The sequence below is a fragment of the Chaetodon trifascialis genome, chromosome 13 (genome assembly GCF_039877785.1).
Source record: "Chaetodon trifascialis isolate fChaTrf1 chromosome 13, fChaTrf1.hap1, whole genome shotgun sequence".
In the NCBI taxonomy this organism is placed as follows: Eukaryota; Metazoa; Chordata; class Actinopteri; order Chaetodontiformes; family Chaetodontidae; genus Chaetodon; species Chaetodon trifascialis.
In genome coordinates, this window is record NC_092068.1 from 18,574,438 (window position 1) to 18,597,661 (window position 23,224).

The window sequence follows — 23,224 nt, forward strand, 5'->3', positions numbered from 1 at the left end:
AGGAGTAGAAGTATAAAGAATGATAGAATCGAAATGTTGAGCTAAAGTACAAATACCTCCAAACTTACTGCACTTAATGTAATTAGTTACTTTCTGCTGCTGCTTACCTCTGTAGTCTGAACAACAGTCCCCTCTGTATTGACAGCTTGAAGAGCAAGAGCAGTTTCCAACGTGGTAGCCACAGTTGTATCTGCAGGAACCTCCAGCTGCAGACGAAACAAACAAAACAACTCACATGACTGAAACCACACAGTTTCAGCCCTCTCTACATGGCTGTAGTGAGACTTTTCTGTGTTTTAATGTTCCTGAAATCACAGACAACCTATGGATTTATCAATACATGTCAATACAGTTATGCTCCTTCTATTTCAGATCCATGGTCGGGGCCATAGATTCTAACTTACAGAAACGTCTGTCAGATGAAGGGTCAAAGAGTCAGGCAGACTAGACTAACATATTCAACAAAACAACCCCTCTGCCCTGCACTCTCTCTGCTACTAGGGGATGGAGAGGGTGGGACAGCAGGTTAACAGAGGGAATGGCATCTCCCCTCAAAGTATTTGTTGTCCAGTTTTTTAAATACCTGTGGTGGTGTCTGGGTATACCGAAGTTGTTGGGCAGTAATCTGAAAGAAAGATGAGAGTAACAGAAGTGAATCTCAAAGCTTTCTCTTCACCTCTTCTGGTAAATACGAGGGTTTGATAACAGTGAGACAGTGAGGCTGTTGAAGCCTGAGATCTGAGGGACACGTACAGTAGTAGTCGTAGCAACAGTTGCCATAGTACTGACAAGATGATGAGCAGGAACAGCTTCCCAGGTGGTGACCACAGTTGTAACGACAGGAGGGAGGAGCTGGGAGAAAATGTTTACTTTACAGCAAGCTGACAAATAAAAGTGTTCTTTTCTCTTCTGGAATATTTACTGAAAGAGATTCAATTACCTGTTGGTGATAGTGTCGGTCCGTCTGTGGACGTGGATAAGCAGTTTGTAAGTTACTTTACAGCAAGCTTACAAATAAAAGTGTGCTTTTCTCTTCTGGAATATTTACTGAGAGGGATTAAATTACCTGTTGGTGATTGTGTCGGTCCGTCTGTGGACGTGGATAAGCAGTTTGTAAGTTACTTTACAGCAAGCTTACAAATAAAAGTGTGCTGTTCTCTTCTGGAATATTTCATGAGAGAGATTAGATTACCTCCTGCTGTTGGTGTTGCTGTTCTGTCTGTGGACATGGATAAGCAGTTTGTAAGTTACTTTACAGCAAGCTTAAAAATGAAAGTGTTCTTTTCTCTTCTGGAATATTTTCTGAGAGAGATTAAATTACCTGTTGCTAATGGTGTCGGTGTATCTTCTGTGGACGTGGATAAGCAGTTTGTAAGTTACTTTACAGCAAGCTTACAAATAAAAATATGCTTTTCTCTTCCTGAATATTTTCTGAGAGAGATTAAATTACCTGTTGTTCCTGGTGGTGGTGGTGGTGCTGTGGCGTTGGATGAGCAGTATTCTGTAGGACAGAGACATTAGATGGTTAATATGTGAACCTAGCTCACTCTTCCAGACTGCTACACTCTTTCCTCTAACCAGAGGCCAGTTTATGGCTCCAGTCTGGTCTCACCCCCAGTGGCAGAGGAAGATCTTTAACTGAAGTACCAATACAACTATGTAAAACTAGTCCATTACAGGTAAAAGTCCTGCCTGCATTCATCATCCTACATAAATTCTGAAGTGCCAACAGTAAACTGTACTCCAATTATTGTAAATGTAAAAAAAAATGGACAATATAATATCATATATTACATTATTGCCAATACTGATGCAGCAATACATCAGCAGCATTTCACCATTGTAGCTGAAGTGTAGCTACATTTTCCCTCTGAAATGTAGAGGAGTAGAAGTATAAAGAATGGTAGAACGCAAATATTGGGGTAAAGTACAAATACCTCCAAACTTACTTGACTAATTGTATTTAATTACTCTCTGTCGCTGCTTACCTCTGTAGTCTGAACAACAGTCCCCTCTGTATTGACAGCTTGAAGAGCAAGAGCAATTTCCAACGTGGTAGCCACAGTTGTATCTGCAGGAACTTCCAGCTGCAGACGAAACAAACAAAACAACTCACATGACTGAAACCACACAGTTTCAGCCCCTCTCTACATGGCTGTAGTGAGACTTTTCTGTGTTTTAATGTCCCTGAAATCTTTGGTGTCATTGAAATGTGTAAACAACTTCATCATAATCATTGTGACTTACCCACAACTCGGTAATAAGCGCGGAATCCTGAGTGGCTAATGCTGCTATCACTCCTGAAGTGCACAGTCAAAGAAGTGCCAGTGGAGTAGAAGGTGGCACCGTTCCAGCCACACAGCACCCCCAGAAGCCTGCTACTGGTGGTTGAGCCATCATAGACGGAAATGCCATCAACAGAACAATTCTGGTGAACCTCAATGCTGTGAAAGAAGCACAAAAGTTTGAATTTAAAGTTACAGATAATACAGCAACAACAGTTAGTGACCACAGGGGCCTCCTGGAGATGCCGAGCATTACTTACTTTACAACGGGGATCTCCAGCTGCACGATTCGTCGCCCTGGTCTGATGTACCATGTGCAGTCTGCGTTCATTGGGTAATTGTTTGGATAGTTGGGGCTGGAGAAAGTGCCACTGCTGCTATACAGGTAGCCACCACATGGTTGATTTGAAGGAGCTCAAGGTCATAGAAAATGTAAAAATAAATTACTCAGAAGGAATGAAAAAATAACAGGTGAAAAGAATGCAGATGAGAAACATAATATTAAATGAATAAGAAATAAATGGGTAATTCAGTTTTGTGTGACAGGGAGAATTTGAACAAAGCAAGATGTACCAGTACACTGTAGTTTGCATCAGGAAGTGATGTCACAGATGAAAAACAACTGTTCGTTATCCCAATAATGAGATCTGATAATGATAATCTGTAGTCATGACTCCTCTAAAATATTTTGTTGCAGTGGTGGTGTGTGCTTCTCTCTTCTGGAATATTTACTGAGAGAGATTAAATTACCTGCTGGTGTGTTTGTTGTTGGTTCTGTGGACATGGATAAGCAGTTTGTAAGTTACTTTACAGCAAGCTTACAAATAAAAGTGTGCTTTTCTCTTCTGGAATATTTTCTGAGAGAGATTAGATTACCTCCTGCTGTTGGTGCTGGTGCTGTGGGCGTGGATAAGCAAATTGTAAGTTACTTTACAGAAAGATTTCAAATAAAAGTGTGTTTTCCTCTTCTGGAATATTTTCTGAGAGGGATTAAATTACCTGTTGGTGTTGCTGCACCTGTGGACATGGATAAGCAGATTGTAAATTACTTGACAGCAAGCTTACAAATAAAAGTGTGCTTTTCTCTTCTGGAATATTTTCTGATTACCTGCTGGTAAACAATTCACATGACTGAAACCACACAGTTTCAGCCCCTCTCTACATGGCTGTAGTAAGACTTTTCTGTGTTTTAATGTTCCTGAAATCTTTGGTGTCATTGAAATGTGTAAACAACTTCATCATAATCATTGTGACTTACCCACAACTCGGTAATAAGCGCGGAATCCTGAGTGGCTAATGCTGCTATCACTCTTGAAGTGCACAGTCAAAGAAGTGCCGGTGGAGTAGAAGGTGGCACCGTTCCAGCCACACAGCACCCCCAGAAGCCTGCTACTGGTGGTTGAGCCATCATAGACGTAAATGCCATCAACAGAACAATTCTGGTGAACCTCAATGCTGTGAAAGAAGCACAAAAGTTTGAATTTAAAGTTACAGATAATACAGCAACAGCCAGGCCAGCTGACAGTCTTGTCTGGGCCCGGGACAAGATAATGTTAGATGGGCCCTCTCCTCCACCACCGCCGGGTTTTTTTTGTGACTAAACATCACCAGTTATGCTTGATATATTGTGATAATGCAATAAATAAGGTATTTTATACGAGGGAAAAATCTTAGCTCTCCATGGCAGCTGAGATTTTTGTTAAATATGACATTTATATACTTGTCACAAAGGACCTGCTAATATTATTAAGAGTTGTGCATACACATTTTCTAATTCTTATACATGCAGGAAAAATAGACCAGGGAAGAATAAATTAGCCATTTTAGGAGCGGACAGCTCCCGCTCTCTCTCTCTGTCTTCTCTGTCACCTGCAGCCTGACTCTGCTCCTCCGCTCCACCGTGACACTGACACACCCCCTCTCTCTCCTCTCTGTCACCGATAGCCTCACTCTGCCGCTCCGGACTCGGTCCAGAGTGACACAGCCCCTCTCTCTCTTCTCCGTCACCGGCAGCCTCATTCTGCCCCTCGGCTCCACCGTGACACAACCCCCCTCTCTCTTCTCCGTCACCCGTAGCCTGACTCCTGACACCTGACTGCTGCTCGCTCTCCCTCCTCTCTGTTTCTGTCAAAGATAACGTGTTTTGTCAGGCTTTGTACAAGCTAGGCTAATGGCCGTTAACATTAGAGCTAGTCAGTTAGGCTGCGTTACAAGGTTGGCTGCACTACTTACCTTGCTCTATTCCACTCGTCCCAGCTTCACTGTCGGGACATTTTTTTAAATATTTGTTTAGAATATTTCTCAACCCTTTGTTGTCCTCTTCTCTTTTTCTCTTTTCTTTCCTTTTCTGGGCACCGGACTTGTGCTTACCAGACATTTTGATCGTAGACCCGCGCGCCTTCTCAACTTCAAATTAATAACAACGTCAAAGTTTGATCTAGGCCAAACCATTTTTGTGTTTGAGGTGGGAGGGTTCATGATCACTATTTCTCAAGGACAACTAGGAGAATACAAATAAAAAACTGTAATGTGATTGAAATAATAGTTTTCCACAAATAGGACTATTCTGACATTTTTTTAATTCCACAATTTAATGAGGGCCCAGTTGTGGGCCCCCCTCTCCCTGGGCCCGGGACAGCAGACCCGTTTGTCCCCCCCTATCGGCGGGCCTGGCAACAGCAGTTAGTGACCACAGGGGCCTCCTGGAGATGCCGAGCATTACTTACTTTACAACGGGGATCTCCAGCTGCACGATTCGTCGCCCTGGTCTGATGTACCACGTGCAGTCTGCGTTCATTGGGTAATTGTTTGGATAGTTGGGGCTGGAGAAAGTGCCACTGCTGCTATACAGGTAGCCACCACATGGTTGATTTGAAGGAGCTCAAGGTCATAGAAAATGTAAAAATAAATTACTCAGAAGGAATGAAAAAATAACAGGTGAAAAGAATGCAAGTGAGAAACATAATATTAAATGAATAAGAAATAAATGGGTAATTCAGTTTTGTGTGACAGAGAGAATTTGAACAAAGCAAGATGTACCAGTACACTGTAGTTTGCATCAGGAAGTGATGTCACAGATCAAAAACAAGTGTTTGTTATCCCAATAATGAGATCTGATAATGATAATCTGTAGTCATGACTCCCCTAAAATATTTTGTTGCAGTGGTGTGTGCTTTTCTCTTCTGGAATATTTCCTGAGAGAGATTAAATTACCTGCTGTTTGTGTTGTGTCTGTGGACATGGATAAACAGTTTGTAAGTTACTTTACAGCAAGCTTACAAATAAAAGTGTGCTTTTCTCTTCTGGAATTTTTCCTGGGAGATTAAATTACCTGCTGCTGTTGGTGTTGGTGTTTCGTCTGTGGACATGGATAAGCAGTTAGTAAGTTTACTTTACAGCAAGGTTACAAATGAAAGTGTGCTTTTCTCTTCTGGAATATTTTCTGATTACCTCCTGGTAAACAATTCACATGACTGAAACCATACAGTTTCGGCCCCTCTCTACATGGCTGCAATGAGACTTTTCTGTTTTTTAATGTTCGTGAAATCCTTGGCGTCATTGAAACGCGTAAACATCTTCATCATAATCATTGTGACAATACTATACTGTCATTTGCATTAGAAACTGGAGGGTTTTAGAAAACATTCTGTGACTCAGAACAAGTGTTAGTTATCCCAATAGTCGATTTTAACACACTCAGTAAAAGGCTGTGGTTTAGCTGAAACTGTCAGTTAAAACCATCTGAGAACAACAACACATCTGTCAAGCCATTCAGGAAGAGACGGGACAAGACAAACAACATATTGGATGCATGCTGGACAATTCAATTTATTCTTTCTATTTTAGCAACAGTGTTTGTACCTGTTGTTATTGCTGAAGTCGTGTAATCCACTGTATAGAAGCGTTCATCCCCTGATGGAGTTCGAGGAAAATCAACAAACAAGACAAAATGTCAGTACATGAGCCACTTTGAGACAGTGACAGCAAGGGTAACAACAGCCAAAAGCCCTGTCATGAAGATTAAATTTAAAAATGCATAGCTAGTCTCTCCAACCAGTGCTCAATCTAATGTCATCCGTTACTACCCTGAAATGCAAAATTGCCAATGTGAATCAAATAAAATAACAATAATCCAAAACCAAAGACGCAAACATGACAATAATAAAGTGGACAATACCTTGCGCTCCATATGAGGCGATCACAGTGCAGAGGACCAGTAGAGTCCACATGGTGGATTCGTTCACCTTCCAACCTGCTTCAGATGCTGAACAGGGCAGTTTATATAGCCGGGAGCACTTTGGTCCAGGACCCATAAAATTTCTGATGCTGGCAGGCGAGGTCGTGGTGGATTAATTGTGCATGAGAAACAGACACTTGTTTAACTATAATAAATCTTACGCAAAGATTGTTCACCTCTGGCTTCAGGGTGTGTTTTAAGATATTTGCTTAAGACACACAGGCAGAACTTCACAAGGGTTTTTGGGAACTTGAAAATGATGATTATAATCCAACATGTGTCACATCTGCTACAGTACTTAAAGTACTGGGAATCCTGTTACAGTAAAATAGTATGAACATTAAACATCTGAACTAATCGAAAAACTAGAATGAGACACAGGTTAACTGCCAAGTCGGCTTTCACATGTCAGGAACCTGATTTGGTCATTTGGTACATAGCTGTCACAATACACGTAGTAAGAGAGAAGAAAAAGTCTAAATAACTTACAAGAAAATATGTTAAATATGTCTGTTTTGCAAGTGAAAAGGGCTGAAGTTCTTAAAAAGAAGAAGAAGAACATGCAAAATATTGACTGATGCTGTATTTACTTGTACATTAAAGCCTGGGATATTTCAAATAAAACCTCACCATATAGTATCTTATAGCTACCCCTTAAACATGCAAAAATACCAGATAGATTAGATTAGATTAGATTAGATTAGATTAGATTAGATTAGATTAGATTAGATTAGATTAGATTAGATCAGATTAGATTAGATTAGATTATCCTTTTATAGACTGAAAAAAAGCATAATTTTTTTTTTTACATTTGAAGATTCACATATTCTTAAAAATACATGTGCCACATTTCTGTCATAGTCAATTGACAAAATTGTATGCATTTAATTTTTGACATTTTAGCCACACTAGTGAGCAGTGGCTATTTGTGTAGACTCTTTTACTGGAAGTCAGGATATTTAAATCTTTTCACTGACAAATGTAGGGTAAATATTTTACATGTTGTATTGTTACATATTATGTTATAATATGTTATTGTCATTGTATGTATTAGAGTAAAGTTTGATAAATCTTACCCATATTTGCATTTTTGTGTATTTTAAGGGAGATACTGTTCACAATTTACCATCATCTTATACTATTATTGTCATATAGGATAGTAAATTTTATTGTTAAGTGTAAGTTGTGCTGCTGTAGCAAAATAATATAATTAATATATAATAATAATATAATTAATATAATTATCTGCTGTAGCAAATAAGAAGAAGAAGAAGAAGAAGAAGAATCCATCCATTGTCTATACCCGACTATCCCTTTCGGGGTTGTGGGGGGCTGGAGCCTATCCCAGCTGTCAACGGGCAAGAGGCGGGGTACACCCTGAACTGGTTGCCATTGCAGGGAAACATACAAGACAGAAAACCATTCATGCTCACACTCACACCTAAGGGCAATTTTAGAGTCACCAATTAACCTAATGAGCATGTTTTTGGTCTGTGGGAGGAAGCCGGAGTGCCAGGAGAGAACCCACGCATGCACGGGAACCGGCAACCTTCTTGCTGTGAGGCACGCGCACTCTTTCAGAACCAAATTTGAGCATTGTCAAAAATGTCTGTTAATGTTAAGTTCTTTTGTAAAATATCAAAAATACTGTGGGCCAACTTTACCTTGTATTAATTCTGGATAATCTTACCATTCATCAGTCACAAATACTAGAATGATGAACTTTTAATCTTTAAAATGCATTATTCCAAAATACATGTTCAAGCATCCATTAAGAAATTAAAACCCAAATCACAATAAGCTGGTAAGAGACCAGAAAAGACGCATGAACGTTGTTGATTTGGACTTTCGGTCCGTCATTACACAAAGTAATTTTCATTTTCGCTCTCTGACCTTCCTGTTATCAATTATTACCACTCTAATAATGTTTATAAAAGATAAAACCAGGGCTGTTAAACACTTGATGTGACGATGTTTCTCTGACTGCTGAGAAAATCTAGTGCTGCCTGCCCTGTTGAATCAGGTGTGTGTGAAGGATTTTCCTCATTATATTCACGGATGTCGCCTTTTGACAGTAAATGTGAATTACATTGCTTAATAAAATTATCTGACTGCCTGTAAAAGACATCTGAAAGGTGTTTGCTCTTTTCCTTGGACACGTTGTGTTTGTTATCCCTCAGAGTTCAGTCATAACATCATGAAGTATGGATGAAAGACAGTATTTATTCTGCACATTTGTATTTATCAGATATGTTATTAGTTCTTGCTTTTGAAGGGGCTCATTAATTGAAAAATGGAAGTCAGTGGGATGTCTGTAGCGTTTCCCCTGGTTTCAGTCAACATGGTAAACGTATACAGCCCTGATTCCAAAAAAGTTGGGACACTATGTGAAACAAATAAAACACAGAACGTAATCATTAGCAAACAAGCTCTAGCCCATGTAGTAATATCCTTAATACAGTCATGTGTTCACAAAGTGGTGGACCTTGCTCCATCCTCGCTTGTGACCGACTGAGCCTTTCCAGGATGCCCCTTTCATACCCAATCATGATACTATCACCTGTTACCAATGAACCTGTTTACCTGTGGAATGATCCAAACAGGTGTTTTTGTAGCGTTCCACATTGTTCCCAGTCTTTAGCTGCTTCTGTCCCAACGTGTTTGAAACATGTTGCTGCATCAAATTCAGAATAAGCAGATTTTTACAAAAATCAATGAAGCTGATGAGGGAAAACTTTAAATATATTGTCTTTGTACTCTTTTCAGTTGAGTTTGTGTCAGAAAGGATTATCAAGATGATGTGGAGACATGACATGATGACATGGAGTGGATAATGTGAATAATGGTTCATATGGCTTACATCAGAAAGAGAAGGTAATCAAGTGAATACAGGTGATGACAGGATAACATGTCTAACATGAGAACAATAATAGCAGAGGAATACAACATGCACATCTCCGTCTTTCTTGCTTCTTAGTTTTAAGTGATTCAGGTGTGAGATTTGTTTACTTAATACTTGTTTGACCCCAAGTTGAGCAAAATTTCAAAGAACATACGCAATTATTCAAGAGTACTATTCCCCTTTGACAAATAAACACCTCCACAGTGTGGTGACATTTCAGTGCATCACTCTCAAACACAAACAAGCCCTGCTGTCCCTCTTTTCCCACTCCTCCTTTGTGGAAGTTGAGCTCTCCTTTCACCTCCTGCAGGATGCGCTTGCATCATTCTCCTAAAGTCAACATGTAGAGGGACACTGGGTGGTCTCTCTCTTCTCTCTGTCAGGCCTATTTATCTATAGCAAAAGCACATCAGTACAAAGCGGGCTGTGAGTCATGGCGGCAGAGCCCCTGACTCAATGCTGCTTTGGTTAATCAGTAACCAGAGTATGAGCACAGCGGCTGGCTGGGTGGCTGGCTGGGTTAAAGTAGGGGAGCAGAGGAGTCAGGACCTCACTCAGTCCGTCACTCAGCAGCAGCACACACACACACGGTAAGAGCAAACTTTATCTCAGTAACTGCCTTTTGAGTGTCTGAGACAAGTCTGTTATATTATTAAAAAACAAAATATTGTCTTCGAAATGCCTAAAAGTGGTGTTCAAGAAAGCTCCTTTGTCAAACTGTCTTTTTTGATTTTTAGTGTAAAGACGAATCGTATTACTAATTTCTGTAAAGTTAGTCCTAGCAGACAAGTTTATGATGGATTAGATAAGACTGAAAGTTTGTCAAATCTGACAGAAAATATCAGTGATCATGAATCAGCCATGTTTTTTGACCTCTGTCATCGAGTCATCTGGTACACAGGTGGGTTGGTTGTGTATAAGAACATTTGAGCGAGTTTTATTGATAAGCGACCAAGGCCATGTCCTGTGGTACATGTCCAAACAGAGTAAAACCTCGTGTTTGCTCATCTCTTCCAAGAGTCCATCAGTCCACATTTCTGCATGTTCAACTCAAAGGATAAAGTCCTATTTTTGCATAAGAGCACTCACCCAAGTTATTCTCCTTCACAGACATCTAGATGCATAGAAAGTGTTCATGAAGGAGAGAAAGTTGTCAGTTCAGCTCTAAACTGTGTTTACTCATGAAGAGCTCCAGAATTACAGTTGAGAAAATGTGAAATATTTCAGTGAACTTGACAATAAGGAAGATATTTATATTATCTACGCCCAATTTGTTTTATTACTTATTTGTATTCATTCATTCAAAGTATGTGTTTAATTGTACAGTTATCACAACATAAATACAGCCATATTTGTCCAAAGTATTATATTTGTCCAATCACAGTGTCCAAGTGTCAGAGTGAGGAGCTCTATCTCGTGTGGTGACGATTTGAGCATGTAAATCTGTTTGATGACTGCCTCCGCTCAGTCTGAAGGCCGCTTCAACAATATCCAAATGAGACATCCATCTTATTTTAGTCCGAGAGCACAAACAAATTCACGCTCTTAGATGCGTCTTCATTATCTATGCGACCTATGTCGCAGAGGGTAAGGCCTGCTCTCATTCACTGACCAGCAGGAGAGAAGACACACAAAGAGCAATCAATCCATCACTGACACGCCGCTCTATGTCCAATGTTCCTGCCAGCCAATCCTCTCAGAGACGGAAAACCAGATCTAGCCAGATTTCTGATGAAAGCCGCACTAATAGTGATATATCATTCACGGGCAGCCCAATCTTAAGTGCTCACCAAGGCTTATGAGGCAGCTGAAAGGTTGGTATACTCAAGGTGTTTCATCGTAAGCTAAGAATATCCGTCTTCCTCCACAGAAGGAATCGTTTCAAGGTGACCACCAACAAAAGGTCAGAATGCAGATTCTGCAGTTGCCTCTTCTAGCCCTCCTGCTCTGCTGCTACTTCTCAGGAAGCCAAGCCAACCGCGTCTACGTTCACCCCTTTCATCTCTTTGCCGCTGAGAATGTCAGCTGTGAGACCCTGCAGGCCCCGACATCCAAGCCTCTGCAGACACTTCCTGTGGCCCCCCTTGATAATGAGGTCCTGGCACCTGACAGCAGAGACCCATCCAATCTGGATGCACAGAGGCAGAACATCACAGAGAGGACGGCGGTTCTGGCACAATTGTTGAACACGCTGGGCCTGAGGATGTACCAGGGGCTCAGCAGCAAGCAGCACAGCACCAACACTCTCCTCTCTCCGGTCAACACCTACGGATCCCTCGTCACCTTCTACCTGGTATCCTCCAAGAAGACAGCAAGCTCATTCCAGGTCATAGATTTTGATTTGTTCTCAATGCAGAGAGAAAATTAGTCCTGAATGAGGGGATGATTGATGCAGTCTTATGTGATTATTAGGGTTGTACTTTCATACAAAGACGTAACTTTTGTCCCAATTCACTCCTTTCCCTCCAGCTTCTACTGGGCCTGAGCAGAAGCACTGACACAGAGGACTGTGTGTCCTTAGTGGACGGACACAGGGTTCTCAAGACCCTGCAGAGCATTAACTCTCTGGTGGACGATGGACCAAAAGATGAAATCACTACGCAGGTGTGGACCTTCACTCGCCAGGGTGCTCAGCTATCCGAGGACTTTATTCAAGGCACGCAGGACTTCTCAGACACATCGTTCATCCGCAGTGTGGACTTCTCCAGCCCTCAGGAGGCTGAGCAGCTGGTGAACAGCTTCGTGGACAGGACATCTGATGGAAAGGTGAAGAGCATCTTCAAAGATCTGAACTCCAGCAGCGACCTTCTGTTTCTTACTTCCTTCAACTTCCAAGGTCAGTCTCGTCCTCTCTTTTGCTTAGACCTCACTTCAGTTGATTTTACAGAATATGCAGATTGAGATTCATGATTTAAAAGTAAAGCTTTGTATTTTAGGAGAACAGCTAGCACATCATCACAATGCCAGGATGATAGTATTAAATCAGTTGGCAAACTTGGTGAACTAGTGTGTGTGGCACCATATGACAATATGTATTTTGAACAGATAACATTTTGCAGGTCTTTACATTGAAGTTTTGCGGAACATGGAATACTGGACCATTTATGATCACTATCGGGTTTGCAATAACTTCTCAGGACATTAATCATACAGTCTGCATGTACCACACACACTCACAGACTTTGTGAAGCTGAGCCAGATGCTGATAGACCAAACTGAATACCATCAGTTAGCAGTACCTGACTGTGTCCTTGGCTTGTGTCTGTTTAGGCAACTGGAGGACAGCCTTCCAACCAGAGAAGACCTCCTTGCAGGAGTTTCATGTGGATGCAGCAACCATAGTGATGGCTCCACTGATGACCCACACGGGTCAGTACCACTACCTGAATGATAAGGTAAATCATAGTTAACAAGATTTATTTTCTAATGTTGTTTTGTTGGCACATTTGTGTATTTCTGTTCACACACATATTTGCTGCTGTAAGATATGAAACATACTTGGCTGGACTCCTTGTAAATTTTTCTTTTGTTACCATGAAGGTGCGGCGGTGCACAGTTGTCAAGCTGTCTCTGAGCAAAAGGTCCTACATGCTGCTGGTCCTGCCGCATGAAGGGTCCAACCTCCAGGACATAGAGTCTAAGTTGCGAACTGACGTCATGTCTGACTGGCACCAGAACCTCCAGGAAGGGTGAGTATTGTGATTTTTGTAAATATATGCTTATTCTAAATTTGTTGCAGCAGCACATTTCAAAGGGATTTTAAAGGCATAAAGACTCAGTTCTGTTTCAGTTCAACGGTTTGTCATGTTAAAATTTGAAATCTGTCTCCCTGTCTGTCCATCCACCCAGCCTGTTGGAGCTGTCCCTCCCAAAGTTCTCCATGTCTTCTGTGACTGATCTGCGTGACTTACTGACCAACATGGATCCAGAAGTTGAAGCCAGGCTGTTGGGCTCCCAGGCTGAGTTCAGCCAACTCAGCAACACAAAACCCTTCAATATAGATAAGGTGAAGCAGATGATTGGTCATCTTGTCATGTGATAAAAAAACCACTATATGTGTGCATCATTAACAGATTTGTCTCCTCTCAGGCGGTCAACAAGGTGATGTTTGAGATGTCAGAGGAAGGAGCGGAGCCTCAGGACAAGACCCAGGAAGCAGGCGTCCCTCTGAAACTGTCCATCAACCGGCCGTTCTTCTTTTCTGTCATAGAAGGAGATTCGAACGCCATCCTCATGCTGGGAAAGATCATCAACCCGACAGTCTAAAGTTATTTTGTGCTTGAACCCAACAAAAACCTCTGACATGACAAATGATTCAACGTACCAAGGCCCGTTTCTTCACAATGCGCGTCACCGTGCCCAGCTTACGTTTCTGCGGGTGCAGACATCAGTCCTTCAACAGACATTTCATTTAGATCATGTCTTTGTTTTTCAACTGACATAATGGCCACATGCAGCACACGAGGAATGAAGCACAACCTCGCTCACGAAGGATCATTCAACAGTATTGTAGTTCCTGTTCACCTGATTTCTGAAAACAGTATTTATGAAAACCTGTTACGTAAAGCTGAGTTGTTTTCAAGCAGCCTGTTAAAAATCCTAATTTTTGTTTGTTGTTTTCATGTAAAATTTATTATAGCAGAGTTCTGTACAGTATGTTTCAGGAGAGTAGGTACAGTAACCATGACATTGTACTGTATATTGTAACTAAGAGTTTATTTTTGTTTTGTTGCGATTTGTGATTGCTGTAATAAAACATCTGTATCCCAATGTAGCTAAAATGTCAATGTTTTTCATCAGTTCTTCAAGTTATTACTATTTCAGTGCTTTCAGATGAGCCTTGTATTTATATTCATCAACAAAAAGTCAGGACAGAGAAGCCGACAAAACCTTAACTGCAGGGAAATGCTGCACTCAAGGTCATTCAACTTTCTGGTTTGGGTTTATGTACATTTATTGCTGACAGGGTGGAAATTGGGATGAGATACAGAACAGTAATGTAGACAATCTCATCAACTTCAGGACATCAAGTAATTTGTTGCTAGTTAAAATATAACATTTTAATTTATCAAATGACAAATCACTACATGCCTCTCGTGCTTACTCCCAGAAAGGATTAGCGAATGATCACGTTCAGTTTAGTTTTTCAGTGTCCCAACTTCATTGGAATCGGGGCTGTAACATGACGATAAAAGACAAAAGATAATTCAGCTTTCTAGTCAAAGCAACAAAGGAACTATGCAGGAAACTAAAATGTATTGGGTGCTGAATTATAGATATGAAGAGCTATCTGTAACTCAGATATTACAATACCTGGTGGAAAATATGGTCATTTTAGTGGCATGTTATACTGTATATTATATCATACTTGTAGATATTATGAGATAAAAGAATAGAAATGTGAATTACCAAGTGAAATAATTTGGAATAGGCATATCAGCATTAGTTAATGGTGACTGGTGTCAGTGTCTTCTTGCTTTTGATCTAAAACCAGTTATTCATTACATTGCACTGTATTTGTGGTTCACCAATCTGTGGCCTTTCAGAGTGACAATAATGACCTGTTGGCATGGGTACAATGCTCAGTCCTGCAGGTTTCATGGTAGTTTTGAGGGGAAGGTAAAAATAATACAATGTATATCCACTTATAGCTAGTTAATGACCTTTATATTGAAACACAAAGTCAACACTGTATCCAACAGACTTCTTTATTCAAAATGAATCCTTCACCAAACAGCAGAAATTAGACAAATATTGTTTGATTGACGTTCTCTCTTTGCAACTCAGACTTCAGACTCTAAACATGCCAGCACCAGGCAGTCCCTTTTGCCCACTCTGCAGAAACAGACAGCAGTTTCTCAGATTCCATCACTAATTTACAACTTGATCTGATGCAACTCAAGCAGGTTGAAAGGTTTGTGCACTGTGGCTCTAAAATCTGCATTAAATAGAGATGTTTCTTTACAAAAGGTTGAAGTGTCAGTAGTGTCAGTTCTTGTCCTACATTCTTCCTGTTCTGATCATCATAAGCCGTTACCAGACCACGACTTTGATCCGCAACGGGACAAATCTCTTGTTTTCCTTCACAAGTCTTCAGAGAATGCAGGGTTGAGTGCAGCATGTTAACAGGTTTCAGTTAAATATGGAGACACCGTTTTACTGGTTCTGTTCAGCGAGCTCTCGGGCCTCGTTCACAAGGTCCATCAGGGTGGAGAACATGGAGATGTCACTTGGCTGAAGACCCATCTTCTGGATCTGAGATACACAACAGTCCAGAGCAGTGTAAGAACAATCTAAAGTACCTCAGATGACACTGAACTTGGTAGCTGTTAGTCTGCATGTGTTTGCGTACTCGTCACACGCCACCTACCTGTTCCCCCAGGTATTCCACATCCAGTGCTAGCTGGAGCCGGATCTTGCTGTCGTCTGTGGGTCCACCGTTTGCTCCTGCTGTCGTGGTCGTGGTCGCGCCCTTTCTGGCTTGCTTCAGTCGCTTCAGACTCTCCTCCATCTTTCTCACTGAGCTCAGCACCTCTGAGATGGTCTCATAGTACCTGAGCATGAGAAATGGAAATCTTTGTGGGTTGCAGCTAGAATGATATCTTTAGAAAATGAAAGAAATGCAGCTTTTCAGGTATATTAAGTGGAAGTTTAATACCAAAGCACTGACATATTTTTTAATTGTTTAACACTGGTACTGCATCTGGATCTAATTATGTTTACAGGTGTGTATTTGTGTGTCAGGTTACCTCTGTGTGCACTCAGAAAGTGCAACTCGCAGCCACTCTTGCGGCGTTGAGGGGGTGACCAGCCCCGTAGAGTCAGTCAGTAGCTGATGCAACGGCTGTAAGGCGTTGTCCATGTAGGCTGAGGCACGCACCGGCAGATCCTGTTTAAGGAGGAAGAAGACTGTTGTTTGCACAGCGAGGTGTGAGGATATACATTTCAATATTTGCTTGTGTTAAAGATTAAGATTAGTAGAAAACTGAATCTGAAGTTTAAGATTTTGTTCGAGTTGAGGATGCAGGGGTGCCTCATATCCTGTCCAAACCTTTCTGCCGCAGCAGCTCCAGACTTACATTCCTCTCGATCTATCAAAGAAAAACTGTGCTTCGGGCTACATTTTCTTAATGCAGAGCTATGCAGCTGTTGCCCATATTGAAACTGCTTTATGAGTTAAAGTGTGCATTGTGCAGCTCTATTATGCAAGAAAAAAGGAATAAAGAATGAGACTCTGAATCAGCAGACCAGGACATCCTTGGTTATTGGCGTGGCTGTGACCTGTATGTGTTTCCTCTATACTATACCTGCAATAGTGATTACCAACATCAAGTATTTTGCCAATAATTAAACAGAAATTGTTAATTCATTGGGAAAAACAATTTTGAAGATGGAGCTAAACAGCAGCACTGCAGTGAAGAGGTGATGCTGGCAGCCATTGAGGGTCAGACAGGCTAACTGTGGTGAGCAAGTGAGAGGAGGAATCAATGAAATAATGAGTGTTTGACAGATTCCTAGCACAAGGTCAACTAACTGGAAAGTAAGTCCAGTAAGGAGACTCTGAATTTTTGTCAAACTGCCATTTCCATTGTCAATTATTAACCTTGAAGCTCAAAGATCACATTACTTTCTGGAACCGCTTCACGTCTCTCAAAAGTGAGCCCAGCCTGATACTGAAACATTATTTAGTTTGTTAATACGCAATGTTACTGTGACTACTAATGTATTCATGTATTAACATGCATAATCCAGCTGACCAGTCAGTGCGTTTCAAAATGTGAAATTCTGACCTTTAATTATGGCATTTCTATCAGGAAAAAGAAGTAAATGTCACAACACAGTTCCAAGTGCATTAGCCCTCCAGGTTTTGTCTAAATGAGACAAGATATGTTACAGGATATAATGAGATACAGGAAAACATGTGCGTGTTTGCAGCTTCACTGACTTTATTAGTCCTGCGGTAGAGCCGTGGAACCTCAGAGGCACTTTTCAGGAAGCGGCAACAGCGTTCAGTCAGATGCTGGGTCATCCTGGTGTTTAGAGTGGGGATGCTACGTGACAGGCAAGCCTTGGAGTCTGATAGAGCATCTGACACAGAGGAGAACACCAGTGAATGCACATGTGCACACACACAACCTGAGTTGTGCTAAAGCAGGGGACTGTGAGCAAGGATTCAATTTTGTCTTTGAAGATGCTGAAAACTCTGTTAAATGTCAGTGAGCATCAGATGTACGTTTGCGCTGACATGTCTTGGAAAAGGAAGGGAAAAGTTAAGATCACCTACATGTGACCCACATTTGTAACTCACCTTCCACAATAGCAAAGTTTTTGAATCCGATGGCTTCTAACCGCTGTCTGACCATCTCTGACAACTCTGGTATCTGAGAGAAAGATTGTGGAAACAATTCAGTGGAAACCATTAAAAAATTCTCCAAATTTTGTCACTGATGTGAAATTGCAAAGCTTAATGTAACATATGTAAGTAAATTGAAACTACATATGCAGACACATATTTAGCTTGTGTGTGAGCACCTTCTCCTGCAGCTTTTGGATATCAGCGGCAATGCAGACAAGCTGTTTGGTGGAAAGGGAGGCCGGACTCCCGCTCTCACTGCCACCCTCATCCACTGACGTTCGGCTGGATGTGGAGGAGGCTGAGCTCGGCAGAGGCCTGGTTGGCTCTTTCGTCACCTCAGGGGCTGGAGTCTTCGTCAACACCTGTGCCGACACGGATCAAGATGAGGAGCAGCAGCAGGCAACAGCAGATTGGATATTCATTTGCATAGTGCTCTGCTGGAATTACTGCTCTTAAAAATAATCTCTAAATCCTTTTTGACCTCTTCTGGTTTACCTCATCTAGAAACTTGGCATATCGTGCGTAGAGCTGCAGCGTGAGCTTCCAGAATCGATGTGCCAGAGGTGACAGGTAAACTTTGTCTGACCAACATCTCACTAGACAGGACCACAACACCTCAGATACCTGCAGGTGGTATGCACTGCCAGCTGGACGTGAAGAGACACAGATACACAGTTACTGCAGGTAAAGTAGTCTGTACACACTGGCGTTCATAACAGAGAATAAATTCCTACCCGGTGCTGCCTCTAGTCCATCACTTATGGCGTTCTCCAGACATCCTGCTATTTCCTTGTACCTGAAAAACAAGAAAAGACATGCAGAGAGCGGAAGGACAAATCAATGTGTTATCAGCTTACTTCTTGCATTGCTCTGATACACACATGCTCATGACGTGAATACACACTGTGCGTGCCAGACATTATGGACTTTCCAAATCAAGCTGAATTCTGCAGGTTTGTATTGAGAAATGAGGACACAAGCCCTAATCTTCACAGAGTGTGTGTGTGTGTGTGTGTGTGTGTGTGTGTGTGTGTGTGTGTGTGTGTGTGTGTGTGTGTGTGTGTGTGTGTGTGTGTGTGTGTTTGTGGGGGCGGGAAGAGGCTGACAAACAGTAGAACACTTCTCTGCTTTTTCACACAGATCAATGGCCATTCAGTCAAGGTCCAGTGTCATGTTTATCGGCTATGTTTAGGAATGCACTGACACACATCCTAAATTTACATTTTGCTTCTGGTCATCATTCAGCATGAATGTCACACCCATTAGCAATTTTCCAGATTCCTACAAAAATGGGCTTTGTTCAACTTCTGATCGTGTGCCAACTCGTCTTTTTACCTTCAGAAAATGCTGACAGGCTGTAATTTTAATCAAAGCCTTTCTCTTGAGTCATTAAAGCAAGACGAGACAGTTCTTCAAAATACATGCGGCGCAGAAATTCCACCTTCACCAACGTCGGACCGTATTCGTTTTAGCTGAGAGGTCAAAATTCAAAAGATTCAAACCCACCTATTACCCACTGCATGCCAGTAAAAATTACATAAACTTAATGTTGTAGTGTTCTGATCACCAAGAAAGCTCGGCTGCCTCATCAGAAGTGCTGGTATGACTTCACTTTGCCTTAGAGTGTGGCCATTCAAAACAGTTATAAACACTTCTGCCTGCCCGTGTAGCCAGACAACACATCATCCAAAACAGCATACTTTACATAGTTAATCTACACGCTGTAGCATGTCGAGTATAGACTGTATTGAGGTAATATGCACCGTAGCTGAAAGTAGACAGGCAGGTTCCATTTGTTGTGGAAGCTGGTATACGAAGGGTGCACTCTCAGTCTCTTCACACTGGCCTGTGAGCTGCACTGACGCTCAAACTTCCGCACAAACTCCATACTCGCGCTGTAACGCTAGAAAAGGAGATTAAGAGTCAACAGAAAACACAAACACAGGTGACACTGCTGAATCTAGCATTGAATTATGTGACAGTATACAGCAGACAAACCAAAGTCAATGCATACAAACACTAACTGTGTCACTGTGGTTGTACCTCGTAAAATATGTCGGGGTTTCCAGGGTTGAAGAGGTAGGCCAACCTCTCCTCTATCCCTTTGATCATCTCCGGCCACACAGAGTTCACCAGGAAATCATAACCTGGCACTGTGTCAGCTTTGTCACTGAGGGGAGAGGCAGCAGTGCATCAAAAATATGTTATATCATCTACATTAGTCACGACTTCACCCACTGATTCATTTCATGCACACAGTGTGGGACTATTCTATGAGTGAATGACGCATGGTATTTACATTCACTGTTTGTTCAATATGAGCCACCACGGCAAGGCCAAGGAATGTCCTCGGGTTCAGTTTAGCTCACAGTCACGTAAGAGGACTTGGTTGAATGCCTCATTTGCTCGTGTGGTGTTTATTCTTATTAAACCACTGGTTATTTCAAGACAGTGACTCACTGACTCACACACAAAGGAACTAATTTCTGCAATTTTCATCCTGCAAAAATCCAGCTGTTTCTTTTCTGACAGCTCACTCCCACCTGCAGTGAAGTTTAAACCACCTTCTCCCAATCCCAATCCCGGTGTAGAGCTCTATTTCAGAGCCCCACAAGATCTATGCATGCTTTGAATGAATTTGCATCAATACCTGGATATGGCTCCTCCAGTCACCTCTCTGAGCAGTCTACAATGATGAGGAACAAACTCCAACAGTCTTGAGTACATCAACTGAAGACCGTTCGAACTGGACTTCACCACCTCTTCTACTATCACCTAAAAGAAGGAGAGAAGAGGCTGTTATGGCAAAAGTTATCAATTAATGTAAGTGCTCTTGGATCAAAACGTATGTTTACCTGGTCCATGTATGGTTTGACCAGCACCTGTCCTACCAGGGCCTCAGCATCTCGAGTCTTGTCTATGGTGGCATATGTCCTCAAGCAGTGACGCACCATGTCCACATTGGACGTCTGCAGACCCTCGATCAGCAGGCCCTCCAGAGACTGCTGCAGCATGGAGGTGATCCCTGCAATTCGCTGGCAGAGGAAAGAACCTTGTCACATACACAGTTAAACAATTATTGAAAATATTCCCAACATGGCATATTCCAGCAAACACATAAACCCATCATGAATCAATGCGAAAGCGAGCGTCGCATATTGTGCAGGGATTTTCCTGTCTACTCAGCACAGATGGTAGTATTGACTTTTTTTTTTTTCCAGAAAGAGAGAAGCACTTACCAGAAGAACTGATTATCTTTTGACTGTCAAATAACTGATGGATGGACTGACAGGAAAGCAGCCACACAGACAAACTGATCGACTCACTGTGTGGCTGCTGGTTTATGAGCTGTCTGACTGATTGACACGTTAACACTTACAGGTCTGACTTTGTCCAGTAGGGGCATGCCTTTGCTCTGCACAGCGTGGAACTGCAGCTGGTTGAATTCTGTAGCAATCCTCTCCAAGATCTGACCTGCTAACAAGGGACTGTACATAGACAGACAGGCATGAAGTAAGACACAAAAGCGTAGTACTACATTCCTGCAGTGATCCAGCTCAAACTATTTGAACCTCTGGTGCGCTCAAGTACGGTTTCCAAAGATTTTGCAGCGCTTTGTGTCAGTAATTTGGATTTTTGTTTGCTACTCCAATAATGACACACCTACACATTTATAACCAGGACATCTTATTTATGACTCCTGCTCAGCCGCATATTAAAAAGAAAATACTGAAATTGCACTTACATGATGAATAACCTGCCCTCATTCAAAGACAGGTTAGCTGCCAGGTGATGTCAGAGAGCTTGTTAGCATGTTAGTTTCTCACCTGCTGATTTCCAGAGAGCTGGATTCCTTGGCATTCTGTGAGTGGAGGATCTTCTCAATCTTCTCCACCGAGCGCACCACCTGAATAAGCCTCAGTACACACACCTGAGGGTTGGGATAATAAAAATGGTGATAATTAATTGAGATGATCCCAAGAGATAACTGTCTACTATTGCAGAACATTGCAAAGGTGATCAGAAAAACATTTAATTATATGTACAAAATATGATCAAAGGACGAAGTCTGTCAGGTCGATGAGGAGCCCGACCTTTTTTTTCTGCAGATCTTCTTGTTTGGACAGTTGACTGTCTATAGCCTGAATCACCTCACTCACACAGGACCGCAGACTCTGCAAGAAATAACAGCCAGAAACATCCATGAACACACTGTGGCAGGAATCCTTCAAAGCTGGCAGTATTTTCAGTCAGAACACATACCATAACCTCCTCTCGCAGCTGTCCCAGTGGCACAGAGAGCTGATTGAGGGCTTTGTCCATCCCCACCTGAGATGAGAAATAGCTCTGAGATTAGAAACAGTCTTCTGACTATTGGTATGGTGTGCTCCATTTCATTTGTCACCAGCATACTGTAAGAAGCCAACAGTACTTAACAGAGTCAGCTGATGTGAAAATCGATACTCGAGAATACAAATTAGATAACAATTGACAAATATTCTTCTCACCACAGATACCAAAAGATGACAGTAAATATAGGACAAATCAACTCATTTAGAAAAAAAGTAATGTTTTAGCTGATATTGAGCATGACAGTGGACAATAAAAGGCTGCCTTATTGACATTTTCAACAGAAATGAACACTGTTTACTGGAATCCCTCCCTCTCTCCTGTAGCTGCTGGTTGTTGTGGCTAACTGGCAACATTAACAACGACTGACCAGGTTGGTGGAGAGGTTTACAAAGTCGGCGTAGTCCTTGTTGATGAGCTCCACCATGGCCGTTTTCAGCAGCTTATAGTAGAGCTCCAGGTCCTCTCTCATCTCCTCCAGCTGGACCTGCTTGCGACACTCCGCCACAAACTGGTCCACGTCAAAGTCATCCTGCAGACAGAGAAACAACACAGGCATCACGATCAGACAGACCAGAAGCGTCCACGCACATTGAGGCAAGAGCCCCTGGTAATCAGCCATGTATACAACAACATCCAGTGTCACTAACACATGGACAGACACGGTTTATGAGAAAAAGGAGAAAGCAACGTTACATCGACAAATGTAATTTACAAACAGACAGATCAAAGAGACTAAATGACCACATGTCATTACTAACGCCGTTTGCTATTAGGGAGTATGGTATGGTAGTTTAAACGCTCATTAACTTGATTAAGTATCTATATCAAATAACGAGTATTAACAGTCAACTAGCTAATGCTAGCTACTTTTAACAGCATAAGCTATCGTTAGCGCGTTAAAAAAAGGCTTATAACGTTAACGGATTCTTACCTTCATAAAAACATCCTTGTCAAAGCACAAAGAATCTGGTCCCTTTGGTAGATTCATGTTGAATTATAAAAAACAGCTACAACATACATACAGAAGTCACTAGCCGCTAGCTAGCTGCTGTAACCCAGCTTCCGCAAACATGGCAAGCGCACCAACGAGG

General features: G+C 41.8%; 2 protein-coding genes across 2 annotated transcripts; one reads left to right on the forward strand and one right to left on the reverse strand.

The window, feature by feature from the left end:
• Positions 1-11,324: 11,324 nt before the first annotated feature.
• agt (angiotensinogen) lies at positions 11,325-13,690 on the forward strand. Its single transcript, XM_070978131.1, has 6 exons — positions 11,325-11,750; positions 11,894-12,260; positions 12,695-12,819; positions 12,965-13,113; positions 13,274-13,430; positions 13,514-13,690. Exons 1-6 carry the CDS (start codon positions 11,334-11,336, stop codon positions 13,688-13,690), a joined length of 1,392 nt encoding a protein of 463 aa, XP_070834232.1. The 5' UTR covers positions 11,325-11,333.
• A 1,418-nt stretch (positions 13,691-15,108) lies between these two features.
• On the reverse strand, positions 15,109-23,220 carry cog2 (component of oligomeric golgi complex 2). Its single transcript, XM_070978236.1, has 18 exons — positions 23,065-23,220; positions 22,501-22,662; positions 22,044-22,109; positions 21,875-21,955; positions 21,608-21,711; positions 21,160-21,268; positions 20,636-20,815; positions 20,431-20,555; positions 19,824-19,950; positions 19,544-19,683; positions 18,515-18,576; positions 18,276-18,427; positions 17,957-18,142; positions 17,733-17,805; positions 17,370-17,512; positions 16,174-16,313; positions 15,795-15,978; positions 15,109-15,679 (listed from the first exon to the last, which is right to left on the reverse strand). Exons 1-18 carry the CDS (start codon positions 23,119-23,121, stop codon positions 15,581-15,583), a joined length of 2,190 nt encoding a protein of 729 aa, XP_070834337.1. The 5' UTR covers positions 23,122-23,220; the 3' UTR covers positions 15,109-15,580.
• Between the last annotated feature and the right edge of the window lie 4 nt (positions 23,221-23,224).